Raw genomic sequence first — 27,856 nt, 5'->3', positions numbered from 1 at the left:
TGGGTATTTCTTTTAAAAATAATTTACATCCATTAAAATTAATTGTAACTATATATTTTTTTTAAATCAAAGGAAGTTATACTAATTTTGGAGATAATAATAATAATGGATTCATAGGGGAGAATTAGCTTGATGAAGAAATCCTAAGTGCACGTTATGTCTTCACTCAAAATTGGAGTAAAAACTTATGCCTAAAGTATTTAGTAGGTTAGGAACATTGTAGCCACAAATTTCTTTGATCCTTACGTATCTCATAGACACAGTTTAAAATGGTGCATTATTTTTGGTAAATTCAGTTCATGTTTTAAAAGAATCAGTTACTACTTGTAACGAAGATTACAATATATAAAACTCATTGTAATCTCAGTATTGAGTTACAAAAAAGATTTCTAAGTTAATTGGCCCATTAGGGGAAAATTTTAATGCTTTTATTTGAATAGTGAAGGAAGCAGAAAAATAAGATTTTTCAAATAAAAAATTCAAGATTTTAATCTATTTTGGTATTTTATTGACCAATCTTAAAATTAAGAATAAAAATATAGAATATTCAATATTTTTTAATATTTCCATAAGGAGAACTTTATTTGAAAAACAAAAGAAAAACATAAATGTATATGTGTTTTTTTTTTTCCTACCTTAGGGACCAATGTTTGTGCCAAGGACAATGGTGGCTGTAAGCAACTCTGTCTTTATCGAGGAAATTCCAGGAGAACTTGTGCTTGTGCCCATGGATATTTGGCAGAAGATGGAGTTACTTGCCTAAGGCATGAAGGTTATTTGCTGTATTCAGGGAGAACAATATTAAAAAGTATACATCTTTCTGATGAAACCAATTTAAATTCCCCAATAAGGCCATATGAGAATCCACATTATTTCAAGAATGTCATAGCCTTGGCTTTTGACTATAATCAAAGAAGAAAAGGTACCAACCGAATCTTTTACAGTGATGCACACTTTGGAAATATACAGCTTATTAAAGATAACTGGGAAGACAGACAAGTAATTGTTGAAAGTAAGTACAACTATTTAATTTTAAATAGTTTAGTGGAAATGAGTATCATTTGGATTACTAGAGAAATAATAGTGGTAATTGCATGTAGCAATTATATTTTCCTGGAGTTTATATTCAAGAATGAATGTGATTATATCATCCAACTCCCCCAAATGTCAAAGAAGCAATTAACTACTATCATGTATAGCATTGTGTATTATGAATATTAGCTTTTAATCGTAGAACTTTCAATATGTTTCATCATATTGTTTCTTACAAATAAGTGTATTAAAATTCATGGAAAATAATTTTTCAATATAAAACTATTCTAATTGATTTTTTTCCAGTAGGTGAAATTATTTCTTTAAGAATATCTGCCTAATAATATTCAGTTAATGATATTTTCTCAAGAAAATGTCAGAGATTTTTTTGCATATATATATATAAGTATAGCAGTCTTGGATGAGAAAAATGTTGTAGAAATGATCTAATGTTTTAATATTTTATGGGACATAATTATTCAAGCATAATATTTAGTGTGGATTATCTACATAATTCAGAGAAATCTCCTTCCTGTCATCTAACTTTTACAAAGACCCTCTTGTTACTCCTTGCACAACTTCTATCTCTATGTGATTTCCATACATTCCTCACTTTTCCGATTTCACTATACTGAGATCAATACTTTGTTTTGCTTTGTAAATTGCAAAATAATATATGTATTTATTATAAAGTGTTCAAATGATGTAGATTTAAATATGCAATTCCTGCTTCATCAATGCAAACATCAATCCTATTTACTTACTTACAGCTAACAGATGTCATATCTCCAGATTTTTGTTGATTTACACATGCGCATCATTTTTAATGACAAAAGTAGAACGATACTAAATATATTGTTCAGCTAATTGCTTTTTTTCACCTACAATATATACTGTAAAGCTTTTATTTTAGTACATAAGGCTCGATCTTATTCTTTTGAAAGCCTGTACCTAATCCTATACTAAAGGTAAGCTAATTTATTTAATCATTTTATTTTTAATGAAGATTTAGATTTGAATAAGTATAGATAGTCAAGCCTAGGTGTATAGCAGACATTTTCTAAAGAATGAATACAATAACTCTGTTATTTCAAGGAAAATGACCTATAATATTTGTTGCAAATAATAAAAATCCAGCTCTCGAGTGAAAATTAGAGTATTTTTCTTGCATCTACTGCAGTAAGCTTGACAGCTTCCCAATACTTAAAGGCTTTTCTGATAAGATGAGTGGTGATGTTAACTCGTGTGATTTGGGGGTATCACATAATGAAATATGTCAACATTTGGAAGATATGCATATGTCAGGAAACCAGTATTTTCCAAGTGACATGGTAAAATCATGCATGAGTAAATGATCCATTCCAAGTACATGATAGATCAATGCATTTTAATGCAATAGAGTATGAAAAGTTCATCACTATGGTTTCAGATTTTACACTGAAGCTAACCTTTAAGTCACTATTATTTGTCATGTGTTGGTGTAGTATGGTAGAAGAATACCCAGAGTTGTCTGAAAAGGCTATTAAAATACTCTTCCCTTTTCAACTACATAGCTATATGAGGCTAGATTTTCTTCACATACTTTTCAGCCAAAGCAACACAGCAGATAGGATGAAGAAGCAGATATGAGACCAAGCTAGACATTAAATAAATTTTGTACAACTATAGCACAATGCTGTTTTTATTATTTTTGAAAATATAGTTACTTGTCTTAGACAGTGCTATTTATATTAACACACCATTCATTATTGTAATTTTTAAAGAAATTGATAAATATTTACAACAAATTTGTCAATTTAAAATATTAATATGGTAAATAGCATATTAGACAGAACCCACATATGCATACTCTCTCTGGAGTCGTTAGTAATGACTAAGAGTGTAAAGATCCTCAGATAAAAAAGATTGAAAACTACTCTTCTAGACTAAAGACTCAGAAAATTTTTAGGACAAGGACAGGGGAAAAAGGGGCAAAGAGTCATTTGGTATGATTAAAATACAGCTTGTATGGCATGAATTGGTATGCAATAAAGCTAGATAGTAGGGAAGGGCTTGATATGGAAGGACTTGGTCTGCCAAAATAAGGAGCTTTTTAAGTAGTTTTAAGTATATAACTCAATGCTTTTTGTTATATGATGTTATAATTTTTACAATCAGGATAATATATATGTATATACCAATAGCAAAATTTGTGGTTTTAGCTATTTTTTAAATGTATAGTTCAGTGGCATTAATTACATTCACAGTGTTGTGCAACCATCACTACTATCTGTTTCTGAAACTCATCACTTCAAACAGAATCTCTGATTAAAGCAATAACTCCCCATTTCTCCCACCTTCCTCCCCTAACCCCTAAAACCTCTAATCTATTTTCTGTCTCTGTGAATTTGCTAATTTTATATATTTGATATAAATGGAATTATAAAGTATTCGTCCTTTGTGTCTCGCTTATTTCACCTAGTATAATGTTTTCAAGATGCATCCAGTGACCCAAAAGTAAATTCATGGGAATTTAAGTATTTAAAAATATCAAAGGGCTCTAAATACTTTTACAGATCAGACTCAGACTTAGATCTTTCATTTAGCTGAATATGGAGAAAGGACAGGATGAAGTGTCTGTCCTTTAACTTCCCAATTTATATAGACTGAATTTTTTGCCTTGAGGTTTAAAAAAAAAATTAGATGATAAAAGCCAGTAAGTACAATTCAATATTTATTAAGTGCTCACAATGTGCCACAGATTATTTATTAGGTGTTGGTAAAGAGGATGAAAATGTATCCTTTCTAGCCTCCAGGAATTCACAGGATAGAGAGGAAAATACCGTGGTTCACTTTTTCTATGAAAATTGTCAAGACCTCTGGCCAAGACATTGTTGAAAATGTATACTTTAAGGCCATCTCTGTCTTTAAAAACATAGCAGTGATTGATAAATATATATTTTTTTTTTTTTTGAGACAGAGTCTCGCTTTCTTGCCTAGGCTAGAGTGAGTGCCATGGCGTCAGCCTAGCTCACAGCAACCTCAAACTCCTGGGCTCAAGCAATCCTCCTGCCTCAGCCTCCCGAGTAGCTGGGACTACAGGCACGAGCCACCATGCCCGGCTGATTTTTATATTATATATATTAGTTGGCCAATTAATTTCTTTCTATTTTTATGGTAGAGACGGGGTCTCGCTCAGGCTGGTTTTGAACTCCTGACCTTGAGCAATCCGCCCGCCTCGGCCTCCCAGAGTGTTAGGATTACAGGCGTGAGCCACCGCGCCCGGCCGATAAATATATTTTAAAAATTAAAATTAAATAGAGATCGATAATCTCTAAAAATAAGATAGAATTTTCCTTGAGTGATAAACAGAAGAGAAAAACAAAGCAGTGAAAATAGCTGAAACATCTGATTTCTGAGACTCCACGCTATGGATCCCACAGAGATAAAGGGTCTGAAAAAGAGCTTGCTTAAATCAAGGACTGGGGTCAGGCTGCCTCACAGGGAAACAAGGCTGAAATTAAGCTGTGCCATCTTCTGCTAGGCCAAAGACTTGTAGGAAGTTACTTACCCTAGAGGTTTAGAGACCCTGGAAACAGCCTTGTGACTACTTCTGTGCCAACCCTTTGCAAGCTGATGGCTCTGCAAGTTCTCACATGACCTTTCAGGTTAAGGCCCAGAGGTCACATGAAGGCAACTACAGAATCACCTGACAAACAGGAGTGAGTGCTGAAAGATAGGTTAAAAAAAACTCCTTTAGACGCTACAAATTTAATTTCCTCAACACATGGATTCTTAAGAAAGACAGCTTTAGGAAACCCCACCCATCAGAAGAATGGAAATCAAAACAATAGAACAATCTAAAGGAAGGGTTTTTTTGTTTGTTTGTTTGTTCAACAAAGAAGAAAAGGAAGAAATACCTATAAAAAGAAAAAGAAATTGTAACAACAAAGATGCCAAAATTATATAAGTAAAACATAATTTAATTAAAATGAAAACAACTAAAAATCTTGGAAATGAAAAATATGCTAACATATATAAAAATTAAAAAGAAATCTCAATTGGTAGAATAAAGTTTATGCTGGACTAGTCAAAGTAAAAATGTTCAAATAAGATGCCAATTCATTAATAAGGAATCAATTAATAAATTAGAGACAGTGAGAAACACAAAAAATGAGAATAGTTGTGAACCTGTAGTTTAAACTGATAGGTTCAACATTATTTTAGCTGAGAAATGTTGACAAATTCAAAGCAGAGAAAGAAGAACCGAAAACAAGCATTCACAGTGATAATGGCAGAGTTAGCAGAAATGCACAAAGGACTATCTCCTTAGTTTAAAAATGCACTCTAAGTGTTGAGAAGAATAATAAAATTAAGTCAGTCATCAAACTAAAAGTGCAGAGTATCATGAAAAAGGGAAAATCTGAAGATGCTACCTGAAACACTAGACAGATAAGGACAACAGAATTTAAACAGACTGCTCATTAGCAACAAGAATACAATCTTCAGACTACTAAGGAAATATATAATTCTATACCTGACTGAATTATTATCCAAAATGAAGGGAAATAATGATTGTTTCAGAAATGGAAAGTCAGTAACAGTGCATCTACATATACTCAGTGGAGAAAAATATCTTAAAATAATGGCTTCGAACTTGATTGTAATCCATGTTCAGAAATACATTTTGCAGTTCACATTATAACTGAGTGTATATGTTCCAGGTTTACAAAACAATATCCTTATTCTGTAGAATGCATTTTGATGTTTTGTTTTAGCCAGTAACACACAGGAATTTTTTATAAAAGCAAATATTACTTAATATAAATTCAATGGTGTCCATGCATTCAATGACCAATTAAGAAATATGATTTTAAAAAGCTACTCTTAAACTAGCAATAAAAATAAAGGATGCACAAGACTTTAATGTAGAAAATTATGTAATGTTTGTAGAGGACATGAAAGATGACCTTTAATAAAGGGAGAAATGTCATTTTCATGATTAAAAAAACTCAATTTCCATAGATATGGAAAATTGCCCCAAATTTTCTGTAAGTTTAATTTAATTCAAAATGCCAAAATGATTTTTTTCACAGATTTCACATGCTGATACCAAAATTCACATGGAAGAGCAAAATGCCAACAATGACCAAGGCAGTTTTGAAGAAATATAAATTTGTAGTTTCTCCTTGACAAATGCCTTTAGTATCAAAAAGCTAAAGTAATTAAAACAACGTAATATTACCAAAAGAACAGTTAAATGGAACAGAACCAAGGGCTCAGAAGCAGATTCATACATATATAATTTGTATGTAAATTTGATACACATTACTAAATGTAAATGGGCATTACAAATAAGTAGAAAAATAGTGAACTACATTTAATGAATTATGCCAGAACAATTTATATGCAAGAAATAAAAAGTATTCTATCTCCCTCAAATTATACTCAAAAATAAATTCAAAGTATATTAACGATGTAAATGTGATGAGCTTTTTTAATATCAAAGAAAATATAGAATATCTTTATGAATTCAGGGTAAGAACAAATTCCATAAATTATACACAAAACACATAAAAATGTAAGTTTGATATATTTTACCTCATTGAAATTAAAATCTGTTTGCAACAGAAGATATGAAGAAACTTAAAAGGCAAAACAAAACACTAGTGGAAGAATTTGTAATCTTTAAAAGAAATGAAGAATTACAAGTAGAGTTTATTGTATACCACTACAAAGACTAAGGAAAATATGGAAAAGTTATGAGGAGACATATTTCAAAAAAGAAAACATAATCATATTAAAGTATATTCAACCTCACCAATCATCAAGAAAATTCACAATGGAACGAAGAGATTTTTCCACCCATAATTTGGCAAAAATTTTAAAATTTTCATAATGTGGAGAAACCCAAACTTTCATTCACTATTGATGGGAACCAATTTTGTAGAATGTCTTTGAAGAACCATTTGTAATATTTTGAAATTTTGGTATGGTATGTATACTTTCATCCAACAATCCCCACTTTTAGAATAAACCTATGTAATTCTACTTTTAGAGAAAATAATGGCATATTGTACAATAGTTAAAAAAATTGTAGTACTACATCTATCCATATAATTATCTTAAACACAATTTGATTAAAACAAGATAGTACAAAACAACAAAAATGTCAAATGATATTACATTTGATATGATATATAATATTGAAATATATGGGCAATAGCACTACATATTGTTTTTGGAGAGAAACGTAATATTTTTAAAAATTAATAATCTTTTTTGATTACTATGCTGTAGTTGTGTGAGATGTTACATTTAGAAATAGAAGGCAACTCTGTAGTATTTTTGAAAATTTTCTGTAAGTCTAAAATTAGTTCAAAATAAAAAGTCTAAATAAAAATTAAAGATATTAAAAAATCATACAGCATCAACATCTTGCTTTCTCTGGGACATAACAAAGAGAAATGGTATTGAGAGAACTAAATATTTGCATCCATACATATGATGCTTATTCTTAAAAATCTGAAGCATTAAGGTTCGTTAAGGCATTGTATTATCACCTCTACTATTCTGTAAATCTAAAGCATTTCACAGAGTAAACATAAATAAACAACTTTAAAGATAATCATTTGTAAATATTAAGATATGTGTAATAATTTCATTGATCTTATATACATGCATATTCAAAATTTAAATAGCATTAATAATGAATGTTTAATGATTTGATAGTTGCCTCCTATATGCATTTCATTTTTTTGATTTTAGAGATTGACCTTTTGTCTCATCTCCAACTTGATACTGTCAACACATTAAAATAATATATAATTCCAATGTTTGTGTATTATAATCAAACTTATAAATAATGGTTTCATAATACTTTTAGATTATTTTTTCAAGACTCCTAGCAATATACCTAACTTTTAATTTATAATTGTACTTCACTGAAAATGTCTTTTTCTTTTTCTTTAAAAGGGCTAGTTCCATATTCTTTTAGATTGCTTGAAAGTACATTTGGTTCTGGTAATTTTTCTTTTTGTACTTACAAAGGTAAAAAAGTCAGTTTTTAAAATCATTTATTTTTAGTTTATAGAATGCAGACATTCATTCTCAAAATGTAAGAATTTTAGCTGTTCAAGTTTTCAGATTTCACAAAATAAAAGATACATTTAGTTATCTACATTGATTAGCTAAAGCAATTTTAAGATTACCTGTTTAGATCATTGGATCAATGTTTAGAACTATTAGAAAAGTACAATGGAGCATTGTATTATTGGATATTGAAATTACCAAAAATAGGAAAAGGATAACAATAAAGGATAGAAGTTGTGCATAGGGGGTCAGCAAGTTGGAAGTCCTGGGGTTATTTTTATGGTTCAAAGGAAGAGAAAACATCATTTACTATGGAGAGCAGAACCTGGAGTTGAGTCATGATTAGTGCAATGGAAAAGGGAACATGAGATCTTCTCTTTATGAAGTAGCAAACTATTAATTATATTCAATATGGCTTATATGAATTCCAAACTTCCTAAGATATTGAAGTGTATCCCAGGAGATGGCCTAAGACGGATGGAGGGGAGGAAAAAAGTTTTTCCTCTATTCTCTTAGCCTCTGTGGCTGGGCCCTGTAAATTAAACTGACAAAAGACATGTTAACATGAAAAAAGGTATACGACTTTTATTTGATGTTAATTTTTACATGCACACAGAGTCCTTCATAGAAAAAAGTGAAGACCTAAAGGACAGTTGGAGCTGGCGGTGGGGAGGGAGTGGTGTATACCTTTTTACAAAGCACAATAAATTGTGGAGATGTCACTAGACAAAAGAAAGGGATTTGGGCCCCTAGGGGATGTAAATTGTGGAAAGACAAATATATGGAGTAAATTAATGATTATTTAGTAAGGTTTTATTAATGTGGACTCATCTTGGTGCTATCTCCATCTCCTGTGATAAAGTTGCATTTTCTGTCTGAGAGAAGGGAACACCTTTAGGAAGGAAAATTTGTGCCCTGCTTTTAGGTATATGGGTGAGGTTAGAGAGCTATGTCTGTTATTTCTTAATTGCCTTCAGTGCAGAATAATCCCTATGCCAATGTGATATATTTTGGATGGCATATTCTGATCTTTCTTCACAGGCACTATTGCTCTAGTTAAAGTCTCTTGTACCGTATCAGTCAAGACCAGATCCCTAGCTAACAATGGTATACAAGAATAGGAGACATAGAAACCACGGGTAAAGGCTACTTAATGTGAGAAAGTAGAGAAATTCATTAGGAGCATTGTGCTAGAGACAGAAAAAAAAAATAACTCTTAGTCATCTGTTGAACACTATACTGTATGAAGTTGTGCAAGTTAATATGAGGCACGAGACAGGTCTTGGAAGCAGAGAATTGACAAAGAGGATTAAGATTCTTCAGGGGTCAGCATAAATACAAAAATAAAATAAAATAATAAAAAAAGATTATTCATGCACTCGAAACTGCCAAATTCATAATATATGTGTCAGAATAGCTGACAGCAATAGAAAAAGTAAAAGGCAATGTGGGGAATTACTAGGAATTCTTATGTTGCAAATATAGCCATAAGGAGACAGGAAGCTGAAAAGTTTTCTGCACAGTTGTTTAGGCTCGGGGGATGGCCCCACTACATCATGTTCAGTGGCTTAAAACAACAACTGCTTATTTATCCTACTATACTGTGAGTTGGCTGGGTGGTTCTTCTAGTCTGTGTCAGCTCTTCAAATTTCTGTGGCCAGCTGGTGGGTCAGATGGTGGCTGGATGATCAAGGATGGTCTCTCTCATATGTCTGGCAGTTGGCAGGCTGTGTGCTGGGTAACTAGGCCATAAGTCTGTAATTATCCATCAGGCTAGCTTGGGATGGCTTCAGGGTTCCACATGAGAGCTGGCTCCAATATGTGGACATACTTTATAAGCCTCTGCGTGCACAGCAGTTACCAATGTCTCATTGGTAAGGGCAAGTCACATGGCCAAGTCCACATTCAAGGGATAGAGAAATAGACTCACCTATTTATCAGAAGGGGTTGTACGCATATATGGAGGGGAAGAATTTATAACTTCCACAATTAACACAGTTGTATAGGTTATTATTAACCTATGTCTGGAAACTCCAAAATAATATATTAAAATGTGAACTGGCTTTGTAAAACTCTCTTTTTCTTGTCTGTTATATAATGTTTCTTGACAAACAATAGTAGACAATAATACATATCTGGCTTATCCATGAGCTATAAATCAATAATATATTTGATGGTGGAGAAATAAACCAGGAAAGGATTATTTAGTGGAGAAAAGATATAACAAAACTATAAAAGGGTTAATTGATTTAATGACACTGAATTGATTCTTTCAGCTTCAAGAGGATAAGCTTTTACAGATGGAGCTCAAATAATCCTGAATTTTTCTCACAAGTCCATCAGGATTAGTTTCTATTAAGCCCCTTTAGTTGATCCACATTTCTGTTTAAACAATGTGAGTATTTTTTTTTTTTTGGAGTTTTAATTTGAACAAGGTAAGTTGTAAATGACAATTAAAGAAAAAATCTCTGATGTAGTATTAGAAGTGTCATTTTTCATGAGAAGTAATAAAGGAAAGTATACATATTAGAACTTTCCTTTTGAGAGATTTATGGCAAAAACTCAGCATATGAAATCAATGTACTGTGAATTATAAATAGGTCTCTGAGGGCCTGGATGACGAATTCAGAATTTCCAAGAAAACAGTAGAGTACCTGTGGAAATAGACAAGGACACAAGTGAATTCAAGATTCCTCTTGAAAGATGATTGCAATTTGTAGGAGTGAAGTTACCTATTATTGTTTGAAAAGGCATGATATTTCAAATTCATAAATCTACAAAAATGTGCTCAGTGTTTTAGGCTTATATGCAAGAATAAACAAAGTTTACCAGAAATAAAGAAGTATTATTTACATATTCAATATGCTATTCTGAGCTTTTCAGTATATCTTGTTAAAAACACTGACAGAAATGAGAGAGTGAGAGAATGTTAAAAGTGTTTATGCTAAAAAATTATGTGAATATAAGTTTCCCAAGACAGAAATCCACGTACAGATATATCCTTACTTGAGTTTTAAATTATATTGCTTTAAGAGTGACATAATTATAATACAAATGAAATTATATTCTGAACTTTTTCATAGTTAACCTTATTTGCAACACCTACTGTTTATTAGCGTGTGGTTTAGATAGTCATTCTTGAAGAATAGCATCCTCAAGAGTACTTCATACTATATTAAAATGAATGTTTTTAGCTATCTATACCTCACTCACTTTTTTAGCTTTCTATAAAGTAGAATTTGCAATATGTAGTTCTATTCTTTACTGACGTGTAAAAACATGTCAGCGCCATGTTGACAAAGCTAAGTGACATTCTCCTCCAACTATATCCCCTGATTCCTTTCCATTTTTTTAGGCAGCTTAAACCCAATGGTCTTTCTTCTTCTTTCACTCCCCCTCTCATACAATTTTCTTGATGACTTTATTTGTGCTGATGCCTTAGTGCACTTCTGAATCTCCCCAACATTTTCAGTAACACTTTTGACTCTATCGTTCTCTGTTTTTACTTTCCACTACAGCTTGAAAATAAGCCTGGGCCTCATCACTCTTTGGCATTGCTCTACGTAAAGTCCTTGAAGTTAGTGTTCCTTCTCTCTGAACACAGTCTGGTTACATCACATTGGGCCTATTCTATCATATCCATTAGGCTGCTTTTTTCTTTACCTGCACCTCATAATTATTATCCTACATTCTCACTTCACTCTTCAATTCTCTGTTGACCACACTCAAATTATTTTTAACCAAGCCTGGACCAAAAGATAAGACATTTAATGATGTTCCTACCAATTTATTATACTACCAAATACTACCCTCTATATTTTCTATTTCTGATTATACAAATGCAGTTCTCACAGAAATTTCCTTCCTACCAATGAATGTATTTTCTCTCCTAGAGCTCAATCATTGTGATGATAACAGACCAGTGTGAAATCTCTAGACAGTCACTGAATATTTCCTTTTATATATATGTTAATGTCAACTCACAATTAACATACCAAAGTCATTTTCCCACCTGAAAATAGGAATCTCTGCTATTTTCATTGTTAATAAAATAATTAATATTCTTCCTAAAAAGTATCTAACCTCATTATTATTATGATCATCTTAATTCTCTCTGTTCCTATATCTATAGCCATTTATTCACTAAGCACTTTTCTTATTCAGTTTCATCATCATAGGCCAGGTTTTCATTTCTTTATTACTAAATAATCACAAGTCTTCTACTTGCTTTTCCTGCTTTGACTTTCTAGATGTTTCTATATATCACACACAATAATGTTTTTATTGAGTTACTTCCTAAAACACTGATTAACTATTTACTGCACCTGAAATTATAATCCATTTAATTCCTTTGCAGGTTTTAGGTTATACCAATCCAGTTGATCCATTTCACCACAAAACTGTTTACTATGTTAAGTTTACCCTTTCTTCAAATCCTACTCACATCCTCGTTGCTTTAAGAACATGCCATATTCCTTCTTAACTACACATCTTTACTCATGTAATTAATCTGGAATAGAAGGGATTTTATGGCCTTTCCAGTGATATATATTTTTGGGAATTTTAAAAATTCCATTAAAATCCCTTTGCACCATGAATCCCAGTCTTTCCCAGCAACTGTAACCCATCGTGATGTCCCTCTTTTAAAAACCATTCAAAACTTGTCAGGTGTGCTGCATATCCTTATCACTTCCTTGTTTACTACCATATGCTTTTCTTATGTTTCATTTTTATCTGTAAGATCTTCACAAAGAAATGTTAAATGGTTCTAGGCAGGATCCATCTGATATAATCTTTTTTGTATCCCTTCTAATCTAAAACAGAATTCATCACTTATTAGATAACCAAAACAATGGTTTTATTATGAATTTGCTATATGTCAGCTATATAATTAGGCTGTTAAGGGACTTGTCTTGAAGCTCCATTTGCAGAGTAAAAGCAATTTTTTTACTTATGTTTGACTTTTATTGCTCATTTGGTTAGATTGAGGTGGTCATGGGTGTGGGAGGTGAATAGACAGCCTTAGGCTTCCATGAGAAAGTACAAGAGGCACTGTGGAATATTGGTTAAAAGCATAGAGTCTGACTATGTTGATTCTGCCAAACCATGAGCATGACATGTTTTTCCATTTGTTTATATCATCTGTAATTTCCTTATTTAGTGAATTATAGTTCTTTTTGTAGAGATCTTTCACTTCTTTGGTTAAATACATTCATAGGTATTTTATTTTCTTTGTAGCTATTGTGAAAGATATTAAGTCTTTGATTTGATTCTCAGCTTGACTGTTCTTGCTATATAGGAATGCTACTGATTTGTTTACATTGATTTTGTAGCCTGAGACTTTACTGAATTTATTTATCAATTCCAGGAGTCACTTGGCAGAATCTTTGGGGTTTTCTAGATATAAGATTATATCATCAGCAAAGAGTGATAGTTTGACCTCCTCTTTCCCCATTTGTATACCCTTAATTTCTTTCTCTTGCCTGATTGCTCTGGCTAGGACTTCCAGCACTATGTTGAATAGAAGTGTTAACAGTGGGTATCCTTATTCCAGTTCTAAATGGGAATGCTTTCAACTTTTTCCCATTCAGGATGATGTTGGCTGTGGATTTGTCATATATGGCATTTATAGTTTTGAGATATGTTTCATATGCTTAACAAAATAGTTAAGAGTTTTTATCATAAAAGGGTGCTGAATTTAGTCAAATACTTTTTCTGTATCTATTGAGATGATGATATGATCTTTGTTTTGCTTCTGGATTTATGTATGTTTTGCTTCTGGATTTACATATGTTACATATTTGCTGATGGTTTTATATATGTTGAACCATCCTTCCATTCCTGGAATCAAGCCCACTTGGTCGTGGTGGATTAATTTTTGATGTGCTGCTGAATTCTATTTGCTAGGATTTTATTGAGGATTTTTATATCTATATTCATAAGGAATATTGACCTACAGGTTTCATTGTTGTTGTTGTGTCCTTTCCTGGATTTGGTACCAGCATAATACTGGCTTTGTAGAATGAATTGGGGAGGATTCCTTCCTTCTTGATGTTATGAAATAATTTCTGCAGCATGGGTACCAATTCTTCTTTGCAGATTTGATAAAATTCATCTGTGAAACCATCTGGTATGGGACCTTTTTTTGTTAGAAGATTTTTATTGCTGTTTCAATGTCATTGCTTGTAATTGGTCTGTTCATGATTTCTGTTTCTTCCTGTCAAACTGAGAACCAAATCAAAGATTCAATATCCTTCACAATAGCAAAACAGAAAATTAAATATCTAGGAATATATTTCACTAAGGAGGTAAAAGACCTCTACAGGGAGAACAATGAAACACTGAGGAAGGAAATAGCAGAGGATGTACTCAGATGGAAAACCATAATATGCTCATGGGTCAGGAGAATCAACATTGTTAAAATGTCTAAACTATCTTAAGTGATCTACAGATTTAATGCAATCCCTATTAAAGTAACAACATCATTTTTTGCAGACCTAGTTCTTCCTAATTGATATGTGTTCTGGACATTGTAGCTGATTTTTTTTGAATTACATGACAGAAGGGACTCCAAGCAAAACTAAGTGGGGAAGAGCTGAAAGACGATAGAAAGTGATATATTCAGGATGACATAATGAATTCCTATCATTAGAGGCATTTGATTTTTCAAAGATCTGAACACTTCTCTGTCTGCTAACTCTCTTATCTCGGGACTGCTGATAACTTACCTTTGGTTGAATACCAATATGGAAACAATGATAATCAAAACCTAAAAAAACACAAAAGGAATGTTAGTTGATCAGATATATAAGAAAACCTATATTATTTAATAAAGCACATTTTAATAAGTTCCTTTTGCCTCATCCCTTTTGAATGTGCAGCATATTAATAGACACATATGCATATGTGTAGAGTCATACCTAAGAACAGAATTTATCATTAATCCATGAACATCTGAAAATGGCAAAACTTTTATAGAGTGTAAAATTCTCTGCTTTTGGCATATTCACAAGACTCTGGAATTTTAATGGCCTAGGCATTGTGAAATGAATTAGCAAGGCAGGACATTTGATGGTCACTCTGGAACAGCTAGTATCTAGGAAAGTGCCTTTTGGTTGTACCAGACTTTAGTCACCATTCAAAAAGACATCTACAATAATATTCCTTCTCTGCCAGTGAAGGAATAGAGAACAGTGTTCAATGAAAATATGAACATTAGTTTTAGAATTTATAAAAATAGAAACATAATTTCCCAAGTATTTTTTTTACCAGGATCATATGAGTCATGTATTTGTTCTTACTGAAGCCAAATTCATTAATTGATTAAGTACCTCTTATATGGCATTAGACATTTATTTATAACTTATTTTGTAAATTACATAAATTTTCCTCACTTTCTAATTTACCTGCATTTCTATTATTAAAATTTACATTCAGAATACAAGGAAGAAAATTGAAAAGTAATAAAATTTTAGATTGATATTTGTATGTAGCACATGTAACACAGACTGTAATTCTGAAGAGGTATTAATGACAAATGGTTTATATATACTATAGGAAGTGTAAAGCAATGCATAAGTTTTCTGACTGCACTCTAATGCAGGGATTTCTTTCCAGGATTTTACATATATAAACTATACAGATTCAGAAATACGGGAGGATCTGTCTCTTATTTTCATAAATGTGTACCTGAAGTAAACCATTCTAATTTAGATTCATTAAATGTTTCTACTGAAAAATTGCAGTGTTTGGATGGGCCATTGTCTCTCTTGCCTTTGGTTAGCCATTGAGTGCTGTTTCCTTGCCTTTATTTCGTGTGGTTAACTTGTGTTCACACTCCACACTTTCGGTTTCAGTTTAGCTTTTCCTCATACCCATAAGGCATTTGTGTGTGCACACACATAGTGATCTGAAGCCAGAGATAAGTGTATCTTCCAGCTCCCAAATACAATTTGAAACTTGCCTTATTATAATATTGTTATTTTGTTTTTATTGTTCTTATCCCCTAATAGCTCGTCTGCTATATGATAGCAGAGACACTGTGCTTTGTTCCTCAATATCTCTCCAGCCTTGCTCATTGCATATCCTCAGCACTGTGTCGACTGTTGTCGCCAACAACAGTCAGGGCAGTCCGACCCTGGCTGCAGAGTTCCTGGGACTTAATAATCAATCAACAAATATTCATCAAAGGAAAAAATCATATGCTCTCTGAAAGTCAAGATTCTTACCCTCATGGAATTTACAAAGTAGTAGGGAAAATCTTATCAGCAAAAATAACTTTCAGTTATTATGACACAGTGTGATGTGATTAAAACAGAATTTTACAGGTAGTCATAGTAAAATGAAATCTCTTCCAGTCAGGATGATGAAAGGGGCTTCAGAGAGTAGATGGTCTGAAATGCCAGTTTTGTTGCACTTAATGGACTCCAACCAGTAACCATGTGAGTGAAACAGATGACTGTATCATAATTATTAATATTTTAAGTTTGTTAATATTTTCTGAGAATAATATGAACACAACAAACATTTATTTACTTAAAATCATCTGCTGACATATGGCTTCTTAAAATAGAACAGACTTAAGAATGTAGCTTATATCCACACATGCCATTCTTGTTTACCTAGTGCACAGAATATCTTAGGCATAGTATATGAATGTAATCTACATCGTTTACCTTACTTGGTGAGTGCACAGGACATGCTCTTTTTTTCCTTTAGTATTAAGTTCCATGCAAAAGTAATTGGCTTGATTGTAAAGACAGATATAAATATAGTTTCTAGGTTTGAATCATCCCAACAAAATGTGAGCTTCACCTAAACAAGGTGTTTTCATCTATGACTAAAGAGACATAATAAGTTAGTTGTCAACTAGTCTAATATTTTTGCCCAACATACTACTGCAATCTGAAATCATAACCTACCTCAGTCTGTAATGTTAAATTATCATTTTTATTCTGACTTATTTAATTCAATTTGTTATTCATTCAGCATCTACCAAGAACAGAGTCTATTTAGTCTCACTTTAAACAAAATATTAAAAGCTCTGTCATTTCATAAGTAATAGTATTTTCTTCTTCTACTCATCTCTTTAGCAAAAGTTCTTTACTTCAGGTTTAGAAATCCATAGAAATCATATTTATTTATTCTTCATAGAAAATATTGGAGTATTTTATTTCATTGATATGAAAATATTTTTTATTAACATGAGTTGTTACTCTTTTGACTTTAGATATGAATAAATTAATATAATAGATGATGCACATTATTTATTCTTTTTTTTCTCTTCCTTTAGTTCATTTGTTCCACAAATATTTATTGTGCATTAAGTATATGCTAAGTATTATGGGAATGTGATTCATTGTTTTTTCAGCACTCCCCATTTGAAAAGTCAGAAATAATGCAACTTATATATAATAATACTGGCAAAAAAAAGTTAGCATTGAAAACATGAGCCATAAGCCAAATGAATTTTCTTCCTGGTACCCATCATGACTGTGTTAACAATTAGTACAATTTTATTTAACTCATCATCACTCTGCTATTATTAAGTCTGTCCAAATGTGATGGTAAGTTTTATACATAAACTTAACTAGGCTATAGTCCCTACTTATTCTGTCAAACACTAAAATAAAAATTGCTGTGAAGATATTTTGTACATGTGATTAAGTCTACAATTACGTGACTTTTCATAAGGGGGAAATTATCCTGGACTATCTGTGGGCTCAATGATATCACAAGTTCCTTATAAGAAGGAGTAAGTAATAATGAGGGCCAAAAGCCAGAAAGAGAAGGTGATGTGATGACAAAAGCAGAGATTGGAATGAAGTGGCCACAAGCCAAGTAATGGCATCAGCCTCTAGGAGCTGGAAAATATAAAAAGTAGATTCTCTCCTAGTATCTCTAGAAACCAGTAGCTCTGCTGACATCTCGACTATGAGACTGACCTCTAGAATTGCGAGATAATAAATTAGTATTATTTAAAGCCACTGAATAATCAGTTACAGCAGCATTAGGAAACAAATGCATATTTTGCTGCCAGAAAGTGGGGTGCTGCTGTAACTAATATCTAAAAATGAAAAAACGGGTTTCAAATTGGGTAATGAGTAGAGGCTGGAAGAATTTTTAGGACAATGATTGCAAAAGCCTGGATTGCCTTGAATAAACTGTGAGTAGATACATAAATGCTAAGGACGCTGCTAACGAGGACTCAAAAAGAAGTGAAGAGCCTGGTAGAGAAAACCTGTATTATCACAGAGAATACATAAATCATCATAAATAAACTGTTGGTAGAAATATGGACATTAAGAATGATGCAGATTAGTGCTTAGAAGGAAATGAAGAATGTATTATTAGAAACTGAAAGAAAGGAGATTCTTCTAATATGTTGATAGAAAACATAGCTAAATTGTTTTCTATAATTATATGGAAAGCAGAATTTGTAAGCAATGAACTTTGACACTCAACTTCAGACATTTCCAAGCAAGGCATTGAAGGATGTGTTCTGGTTTCCTTCTCCTTGATTACAGTAAAAAGCAAAAGTAATGAGATCAAGTGAGGGAAGAACTGTTGAGGAAAAATGAACTAGGACTTGTTGTTTTGAGCAATTTGCAGGAGGCTATCTATATTGCAAATGATACAAAAATTTGAAGTTTCACTGTCCAGAAAGTATATTCTGGAGGGAGAGGTAATGGTTGGAGAACTTTTTCTTAGTGCCTGAGAAGAAAGAAAAACTAAAAGTATCCAGTCACATAGAGGGCTCTTTGAAGAGATCAGTCATACAACTGATGAATCCTTTCTATTATTTCAGTAGAAGCTAAAAATAGGGATGGAATTATCTTGAAAATACCTGTGTAGGAGCCTTTTGTCTAATGGAGAAAATCTCCATGACATACAAGAAGACCCACAAGGTTTTTGACAATATTATAACAATAGAAACTTTGCCAGCTTGAACTGTGAGGGAAAGAGAGAGGAGGCAATGCAAGAAAGCTGTGAGACTCCCTGAATTCTATAGGCAGGAAATGGGTTGGTAATACTATTTATCTGCAAGCATATGAAAAGGGAAGAATGACTCAGAGGGCAGAGTTGAAGGCATAGAAGGCAGAATTTTGAGCCACAGAGAAGTTTTCTTAAGCCTTAAAAATGAATGGAGTTTACTCTGCTAGATTTCAAAATTGCTTCGAACTGGTGACTCATTTTATCTACATTTTCTCACTTTTTGAACAGGAATATCTATAACTGGCATCCCATGCTTGTACCACATTGTATTCTGGGAACAGATAACTTATTTTCTAGTTTCACAGGTCAGCAGATGGAAAGGAATTTTGGACCAGAATAGATCATGTCCAGAATTTTAAACATAGTTGATTTAGATTATTTAGATGATGAAATGACAGATTTTTGAGTTAATGAGATTTAGAAAAGATTTGGGACTTGAGTTGATGCTGTAAATGGGTTGAGACTTTTGGAGACCTTGTATGGAATAAATTTATTTTGCATGTAGAATTGATATAAACCTTTGAGAATTGGAGACAACTTTGTTAGGTTAAATAACCGTATCCCTGGAATTTGTGAATTTGTTATCTTGTACGATAAAGGGACTTTGCTGCTGTGATTAAGTTTAGGTTTTTGAGATGGGAAGTTTATCCTGGATTGTCTGGGTGGGTTCAGTGTAATCACAAGAGTGCTTGTAAGACAGAGGCAGAAGAATTAGACAGAAAAGATATAAGAATGGAAACAGATGTCAGAGTGGTGCACTTGGAAGATGGAGAAAGAAAGAGACTAAGGAATGCACCTGTTCCCTAGAAGCTGGAAAAGGCAAGAAAACAGTTTCTTCTTAGAGCCTCCAAAAGAAATGCAGGCCTGCTTATACCTTACTTTTGGCCCAGTGACACAGATATTGGACTTCTGAACTTTATAGCTGTAAGATAATAAATTTGTGTTGTGTAAGCCACCACATGAGTGATAATTTGTTATAACTGCAATAGAGATTGTTCTACCAATTTGTGCATAGTTTAAAAAGTTTTATAATTCTAAAATACTTTTATTAAAGAAACCTCAGGCCTGCCCTATATTCCTTTACCTTAGTTACCTCTTCTAAACTATCTTATTGATTTCTTTCTTTATTTTCATATCTAAATGATACGGCTATATTTCTAGTTCCTGAATCTTCAGACTTAGGCATTATGTATTGACTTTAGCCACTACTTGTTAATTTTTCTACCCCCATTTTCAATCTCCATTTCATTTTATTATGTCATAATTTTAGAAAGACGCATATTCTACATAAAAGCAATGCTAGAGTAACCAACGCTTCACCATTATCCTAGGGATTCTTTCTGCCTTGCTTTTACATTGCACTGCTCTTTTATTTTCTGTATCTCATGTCTTATTTTTCTCAAAGATTATGCCCTAGTTTTTGTCACATTTCCTAAGAAAAGATGTATAAAAAATACAACTTTTGAATTTTACATATAAAAATATGTCTTTATTCAATCCTCATATTTTACTTGATAGTTTGGCTAGTTATAGAATTCTACTTTGCAATTTATTTTCTCTTAGAATTCCAGGGTCTTCTAGCTTAAAGTTATGCTGTTTAGAAGATTTTTGAACCTTTTATGAAAACTCTTCCAGTCACTCCACTAAAATTTTGATGAGTCTTTGTTAGCTATGTTCTGAAATTTTATAAGCAGTGTTGTGGACTTATTCTTTTCCATTGTTTGGGAGACATGTTTGGCCCTTTCATTTTTTTCACTTCATTTATTTTTTTCTTTAACTTGAATTCCCAGTTCTTCTACTGAGTATTTCATTTGTACTGTGATTTTTTTTTCTAATTTTCAAGAACTACTTTTTTGTTTTCTCCTTTTAATTTCATGGATATGATAATTCTCACAGAATATAAATAACTATTTTTTGAACATTTTATATTCATATACAGATTCTGTTTGTCCTAAATTGCTTTTTATCTTTCTTATTTGCTTTAGATTATTTTTCTGTTTTCTTCATATGCCTGAGGCTCTGTTTCCTCTTATTTAAGGGTAGGGTATTAAACAGTTGATTGCTAGCTCTTTACACATGGCAGGCAGGGAGTGAGAGGATGTTTGTCACGTTTGAGTGATCTGGCTGAGCCATTTCATCTTCAGGGAACTCTCTAGATTATTTTCTTTATTTTTCATTTGAAAATATAAAGGAGTGCAAATGTTTTTGTTACATGGATATCTTATATACTGCTTAAATAGGGGCGTTTAGTGTGCCAGTCACCAGGGTTCATTGTCCCCAATAGGTAAGTTTTTATCCCTCATTCTTCACCCACCCTATCCGCTTCTTGATTTACAATGTCCTTTATATTTCTTTGTGCCAGTGTGCATTCATTGTTTGGTTCTCAATTATTGGTGAATACATGTTGTGTTTGTTTTTCCATTCTCAAGATACTTCATTTAGGATAATGGCCTCTGGTTCCACCAGAGTTACGCTAAAGACATTATTTTATTCCCTTTTATAGCTGAGCAGTACTCCATGGTGTTTGTGTGTGTGTGTGTGTATGTGTGTGTGTGTGTGTATGTGTATATACCACATTTTCTTTATCCACTTGTGAATTTATGGACACTTAGGATGATTCCACATCTTTGCAATCGTGAATTGTGCTGTGATAAACATTTGGGTGCAGGTGTCATTTTTATAAAATGACTTCTTTTCCTTTGGGAAGATAGCCAGTAGTGAGATTGCTGGGTCAAATGGGAAGTCTACATTTATTTCTTTGAGGAATATTGTTTTCTATAGACATTGTACTAATTTGCAGTTCCACCAACAGTCTATAGGTATTTCTTTCTCTCTGCATCAATACCAGCATCTATTGTTTTTTTCTCTTTTTAATAATGGATATTCTGATAGGAGTGAGGTGGTATCTCATTGTGGTTTTAATTTGCATTGTCCTGATGATTAGTGATGTTGAGCCATTTTTTTTCATATGATTATTGGCCATTTGTCAATCTTTTTTTTGAAAAACTTCTATTCATATATTTTGCTCATTTTATTTTTTAATGGGGTTGTCTGCTTTTTTCTTGCTGATTTATTTGAGTTTTTTGTAGATTCTGAAATTTAGCCCTTTTTTGGATTTATAGCTTATAAATATTTTCTCCCATTTTTTAAGCTATTTAGTCAGTTGATTATTTCCTTTGCTGTGTAGAAGCTTTAGAAATTAATTATCTCATTGATTTATTTTTATTGTTGTATTTGCCTTTGGGGTCTTAGTCATTAGAACTTTACATTTAAGTCGTTAATCCATCTTGAATGAATCTTTGTATACTATGAGAGATAAGAGTCCTGTTTCATTCTTCCGCATGTGGCTATTCAATTATCCTCACATGGATGAATAGGGCATCCTTTCCCCAGTGTATGTTTATGTCGGCTTTGTCGAAGAACCGTTGGTCTTAGCTATATGATTTTATTTCTTGGTCCTCTATTCTGTTCCCTTGGTCTATATCTCTACTTTTATATGAATACTATGCTGTTTTTGTTACTATAGCCTTGTGGTATAACTTGATGTCAGGTGCTGTGATGCCTCCAGAATTGTTCTTTTTGCCTAAGATAACATTGGCTATTGGGCTCTTTGTTGGTTCCAAATGAAGTTTAGGATTATTTGTTCTAGATTTGTGAAATATTATGTTGATATTTTGATGGGAATTGCATTAAATCTGTAAATCATTTAGGCAGTATGGAAATCTTAACAATATGATTATACTAATCCATGAGAATGAAATGTTTTTCTATTTGTGTTATCAACAATTTATTTCATCAGTATTTTACAGTTCTCCTTCTAGAGATCTTTCACCTCCTTGGTTGTGTTCTTAGGTATTTTATTTTCTTTGTAGCTATTAAATGGCATTGAATCCTTGATTCATCTCAAAGTTTAATTGTTATTATTTTATAGAAATCCTACTGATTTTTGTACATTGATTTTTTAATCTGAAACTTCCGGATTTATTTATCAATTCTAGATGTCTATTGGTGGACTCTTTAGGGTTTTCTAGATATAAATCATATCATTACAAACAGGGATAGTTTTACTTTCTCTTTCCCAATTTGGATGTCCTTTATTTCTTTCTGTTGCTTGGTTGCTCTGGCTAGGACTTCTAATACTAGATTGAATAGAAATGGTGACAGTGGGGACCCTTGTCTTGTTCAAGTTCTTAAGGAGAATGTTTTCAACTTTTTTTCCATTCAGTATGATACTGACTGTGGGTTTGTCATATATGGCTTTTATGATATTGAGGTATGTTCCTGCTAGGCCTAGTTTGTTAAGCGTTTTTTATCATGAAAGGGTGATGGATTTTATTGAACACTTCTTTTGCATTTATTGAGACGGTTTTGTGGTCTTTGGTTTTGCTTCTGTTTATGTGGTGAATCATGTTTATTGATTTGCATATATTGAACCATCCTTGTATCCCTGGATGAAATCCACTTGATCATGGTGAATTATCTTTTTGATGTGCTTTTGAACTTGGCATGCTAGTATCTTGTTGAGAATTTTTGCATATATGTTCATAAAGGATATGAGTCTGTAGTTTTTTGTTGTGTACTTTCCTGGCTTTGTTGATCAGGGTGATCCTGGATTCATAGAATGAATTAGGGAGTATTCTCTCCTTCTTGATGTTATGGAATGATTTCTGTAGGAAAGATATCATTTCTTTTTTATAGGTCTGAAAAAATTCAGCTGTGAATCTCTCTTATTGAGGGCTTTTTTTGTTGTTGGGAGATTTTTTATTACTGCTTTAATCTTGCTGTTCATTTTTGGTCTCTCTAGAATTTCTATTTCTATTTCTTCTATTTCTATTTCTTTATAATTTCTATTCAGGTTTGGGAGGTTGTCTATTTCCAGAATTTATCTGTTTCCTCTGTATTTTCAAATTTGTATGCATACAGATTTTCATAGTATTCACAGATGATATTTTGTACTTCTGTGGTATCAATTGTAATATCTCCTTTTTCATTTCTGATTGAGTTTATTTGGGTCCTTTCTCTTCTATTTCTAGTTAATCTAACTAGTAGTCTATCAATTTTATTTATCTTTTCAAATAACCAACCTTTTGTTTCTTTGATCCTTTGTATTATTTTTTGGTTTCCATTTTATTTAGTTCTCTGAGCTTTGTTATTTCTTTCTTCTGCTGGATTTGAGTTTGATTTGCTCTATTTTTCTAGTTCATTGATATGTGATATTAGGTCACTAATTTGTGATTTTTCTTTACTTTTGATATAGGCATTTAAGTCTATCAATTTTCCCCTTAGCACTGATTTTTTTATCCCATAGATTGGAAAGCTTGTTTTCCCTTTGTTGTTCTCTTTGACGAATATTTTGATTTCCATCTTAATTTCGTCATTTTCCTAAGGATCATTTAGTAGAAAGTTGTTTAATTTCCATGACTTCTTGTAGATTTGAGAGTTTCTCTTGAAATTTATTACTAGTTTAATTCCACTGTGGACTGAAGAGATACATATTATGATTCTGATTGTTTTTGAATGTGCTGAGACTTATTTTGTGGTATAAGATGTGACAAGTCTTGGAACTTGTCCCATGTACTGAGGCAAAGAATGCACGTTCAGCAGTTTTGGGGTAGAATGTTGTGCAAATGTCTGTTAGGTCCGTTTGTTGTAGAGTCTTGTTGAAGTCCAGTGTTTGTTTATTTATTTTGTGCTTCAGTGGTATGTCCAGTCTGTCAGCGGGGTTTTGTAATACCTGGCTATTATGATGCTACTATTTATTTCTTCATTTAGGTCTAGTGGAATTTGTTTTATAAATTTGGGAGTTCCTGTCTTAGGTACCTATATATTTAGAATTGTTTTGTCTTCTTGTTGAATTGTTATCTTTACCATTATATAATGACAAACTTTGTCTTAAAAACAAAAAAACATTGTTGATGTAAAGTCTATTTGATCTGATATGAAAATGGTTACGCCTGCATGCTTTTGGTTTCCACCTGCATGGAATTTTTTTTTTTTTTTTTTTGCCATCCTTTTACCTTGAGTCTGTGTGAGGTCAACTTCTCTGTGTACCGCCAAACCACAGAGCAGGTCAGCTCTCTTCCCTCTTCTTCACTGAAGGTGGATATTCACTCTCCACTTTCAATATTTTCCATGGGAGTGGTATGTGTAGCCTGCTTCTACTCTGCCATCTTGGCCCCTCTCTCTTCTAGATTATTTTATTAGGTTAGTATAAGTGTTCTGGGTAAACGCTTTTAGTCCCTGCCTGGATGATATACTTTTAGCTGTCATTGGTTTAGAGGTAATTAGAGAGAGAAAGGAGTATTTCAATATTCAGTGACAACATTCAAGTAATCCCCATATTTTAAGCCTGCTACTACTTACCTTAACTGTAACTTTGGTTCTTCAATTCAGAGAACTTCTATTTTACCACCAGGGAATAAATATCCAACTTCTATTTACAGGAGCCTCTGCAGGGTCTAACCTCATGAAGTATACTGAAGATCTGGACATCTTACTACCTCCTAAATAGACCATCAGGAATCCTTCTGCTTTTAGCATCTACTTTATCTCTACTCTACAGATATCCATTGCTATTAATTTATCAAATTTGAGGAATTGAGTTTCCTCACCTCTATCTTACCGCTTAGAGTTATGGGGAATGATAAATCACTAAATACTTGACTACTTTTTTTATCTACCTTCTATCTTCTGTATCTTTTTCAGTTTTGTTTGTGTTTGAGGCTTTTTACTTTAAAAATCTTTTAAATGTAATTTTAGTGAAGTTTTAAGAGGGAATGGGTATAAATTCATGTAGTCAGTTTGACACTTTTAATTAATGTTAAGTTATTTTGGATTTATTCAACATAAATTTGCTGCTTTTTATTTTCCTGTTGCTACCTTATGCGTTTTTCCATTTTAACATCTACCTGTTAAAGGTAGTATTATTAATTCCCATGGGAAACATTCTTAGAAGGTTTTACCAAAGTCTGTTAATGCTTCTCAAGTTTTGAGCCCAGCCCCAAATCTAGAGCTAATCCATTAATGTTAAGCAAATTTTATCCTTTATGTATAAGACTAATTTACATTAAGTTATTTTACAGTCTCTAAAAGATTCAATACAGGCCAAATCTTTTAATTGTCTGCTTGTTAAGTATTGTCCAATTCACAAAAATTATAGTAATGTTATGAATTAACTATCCTTATGAGTAATGTATTTTATTAGACATGGACAATCTGAAGCCATCGAAACATTTTTTAGCACAAAAATGTTTTAATCTTTTGACCACTTTTTGATAAACTTATTTAATGATGTTACAACCAGTGATAAAGAATAAAAAATCTCAAGCTATATTCACAAAAAATATTTATTCTGTAAAAAATTTGTCAGTAAAATAAATATTATGTATTCCTTTATCCCTAGCATACCTAGCATGCAGTAGGTGCTTTATAGTTATTTATTGAATGTTAAGGGTGCAAAATGAAAATCAAATCCTGTAACATGATTAGTTTTCTTTGCACCCTCCATTTAATTTTAATTCTACTGATATGTCTTTCTTTTCCATTTTAAACCTCTTCTAATTTCTCATTACTCATTTCCAAAACTATTACAATATCCTCCTAAATGGTCTTCTCTCCACTTTCTATAAACCCACCCTAATATAGCTGTGTGACTTACAGAGCTGTAGACCTAATAAAGTTGTGTGATTATTAACATGATATAAAATAGCACTGTGGTTTATAAAATTATTGCCTTACTATCTAATTTAAAAATTTCCCAGATCCCTGTAAAAGACAGACAATGGGTATTAATATTTACTAATGAAGAAACAAATCCTGGGACATTAAATTCCCATAGCCATATTTATGGCTTGGAAATGACAAAGCAAATAAAACAATGCAGATATCCTGATACTCAATTCTGTTCTCTAAATGATATACTACATAACATTTCTGTTCTAGACGCTTAGAAGCCTTGTGCCCCAAAACCTCAACCAAAGAAATCTCCCTATCTAGTGTTCAAAGCTCTTCACAGTAATGTACCCTTCCATTCTTATTTCTTCAATTATCCCATTGGTTTCACATTGATATCATTAATATACAATTTTCAATTCTGGATTTTTAATTTTCTCTTGTGAGAAAGACCATATCTAGAAAATTCTTTACTATTTTTCTTTGTATAGGTGCTGTTCAGTTTCACAGAGTCCTTTGTGAACTTCTCCATTTTCCATAGTTTTTAGAAACCATGCAAACTTTATTTCTGAAACTAGAAGAGGCCAGGTAAAAAATTTATAACAAATATAGGGACATGTTAAAAATTCTGAGATATGTTTACAAGCAATTTGGATGAATATATAAAGAAAATTTACGTTTTCTTTAATTTATGGAATACATTTTGAGAAGGAGGCTGTCTATGTGAACAAAAGCAATTTCAGAAGACCAAATAGTTTACAGATATAAAATGTCTTAAAAATTGGAATTGATTATGACTCCCTAAGGAGCATAATATCATCTAATTACAGTCAGCATGAGTCACGTTACATAAAGAAGCCTGCAATGTCTTGATTATTAAATTTATTCTGATTTTATTTCTTTAAATTCAGATACCATTTCAAAATATTGATTTCAAGTAACAAAACAACACGTAACAACTATTCACATATATTTGAGTCTAAATATTTCAATATTCTAGGCTACAAGAAGTCTGTTTTGATTCTTCAGTTTTTATGTGTATTGTTTAGGTCATTAAAAAATTTTCAAATCCCTACTGTTTGGAAAA

At 32.3% G+C, this 27,856-nt stretch overlaps 1 protein-coding gene across 2 annotated transcripts in view; it reads left to right on the top strand.

Moving 5' to 3' along the window:
• LRP1B (LDL receptor related protein 1B) overlaps positions 1-27,856 on the top strand; it is a 1,745,675-nt gene that overhangs the window by 1,313,577 nt on the left and 404,242 nt on the right. For both annotated transcript variants that reach the window (XM_020288518.2, XM_076005497.1), the window contains exon 41: positions 641-1,012. In XM_020288518.2, the coding sequence (XP_020144107.2) occupies positions 641-1,012 (372 nt within the window). The remainder of the gene's footprint in view (positions 1-640; positions 1,013-27,856) is intronic.

The sequence above is a fragment of the Microcebus murinus genome, chromosome 8 (assembly GCF_040939455.1).
Source record: "Microcebus murinus isolate Inina chromosome 8, M.murinus_Inina_mat1.0, whole genome shotgun sequence".
In the NCBI taxonomy this organism is placed as follows: domain Eukaryota; kingdom Metazoa; phylum Chordata; class Mammalia; order Primates; family Cheirogaleidae; genus Microcebus; species Microcebus murinus.
This window is presented reverse-complemented; position numbering and strand designations above follow the sequence as displayed.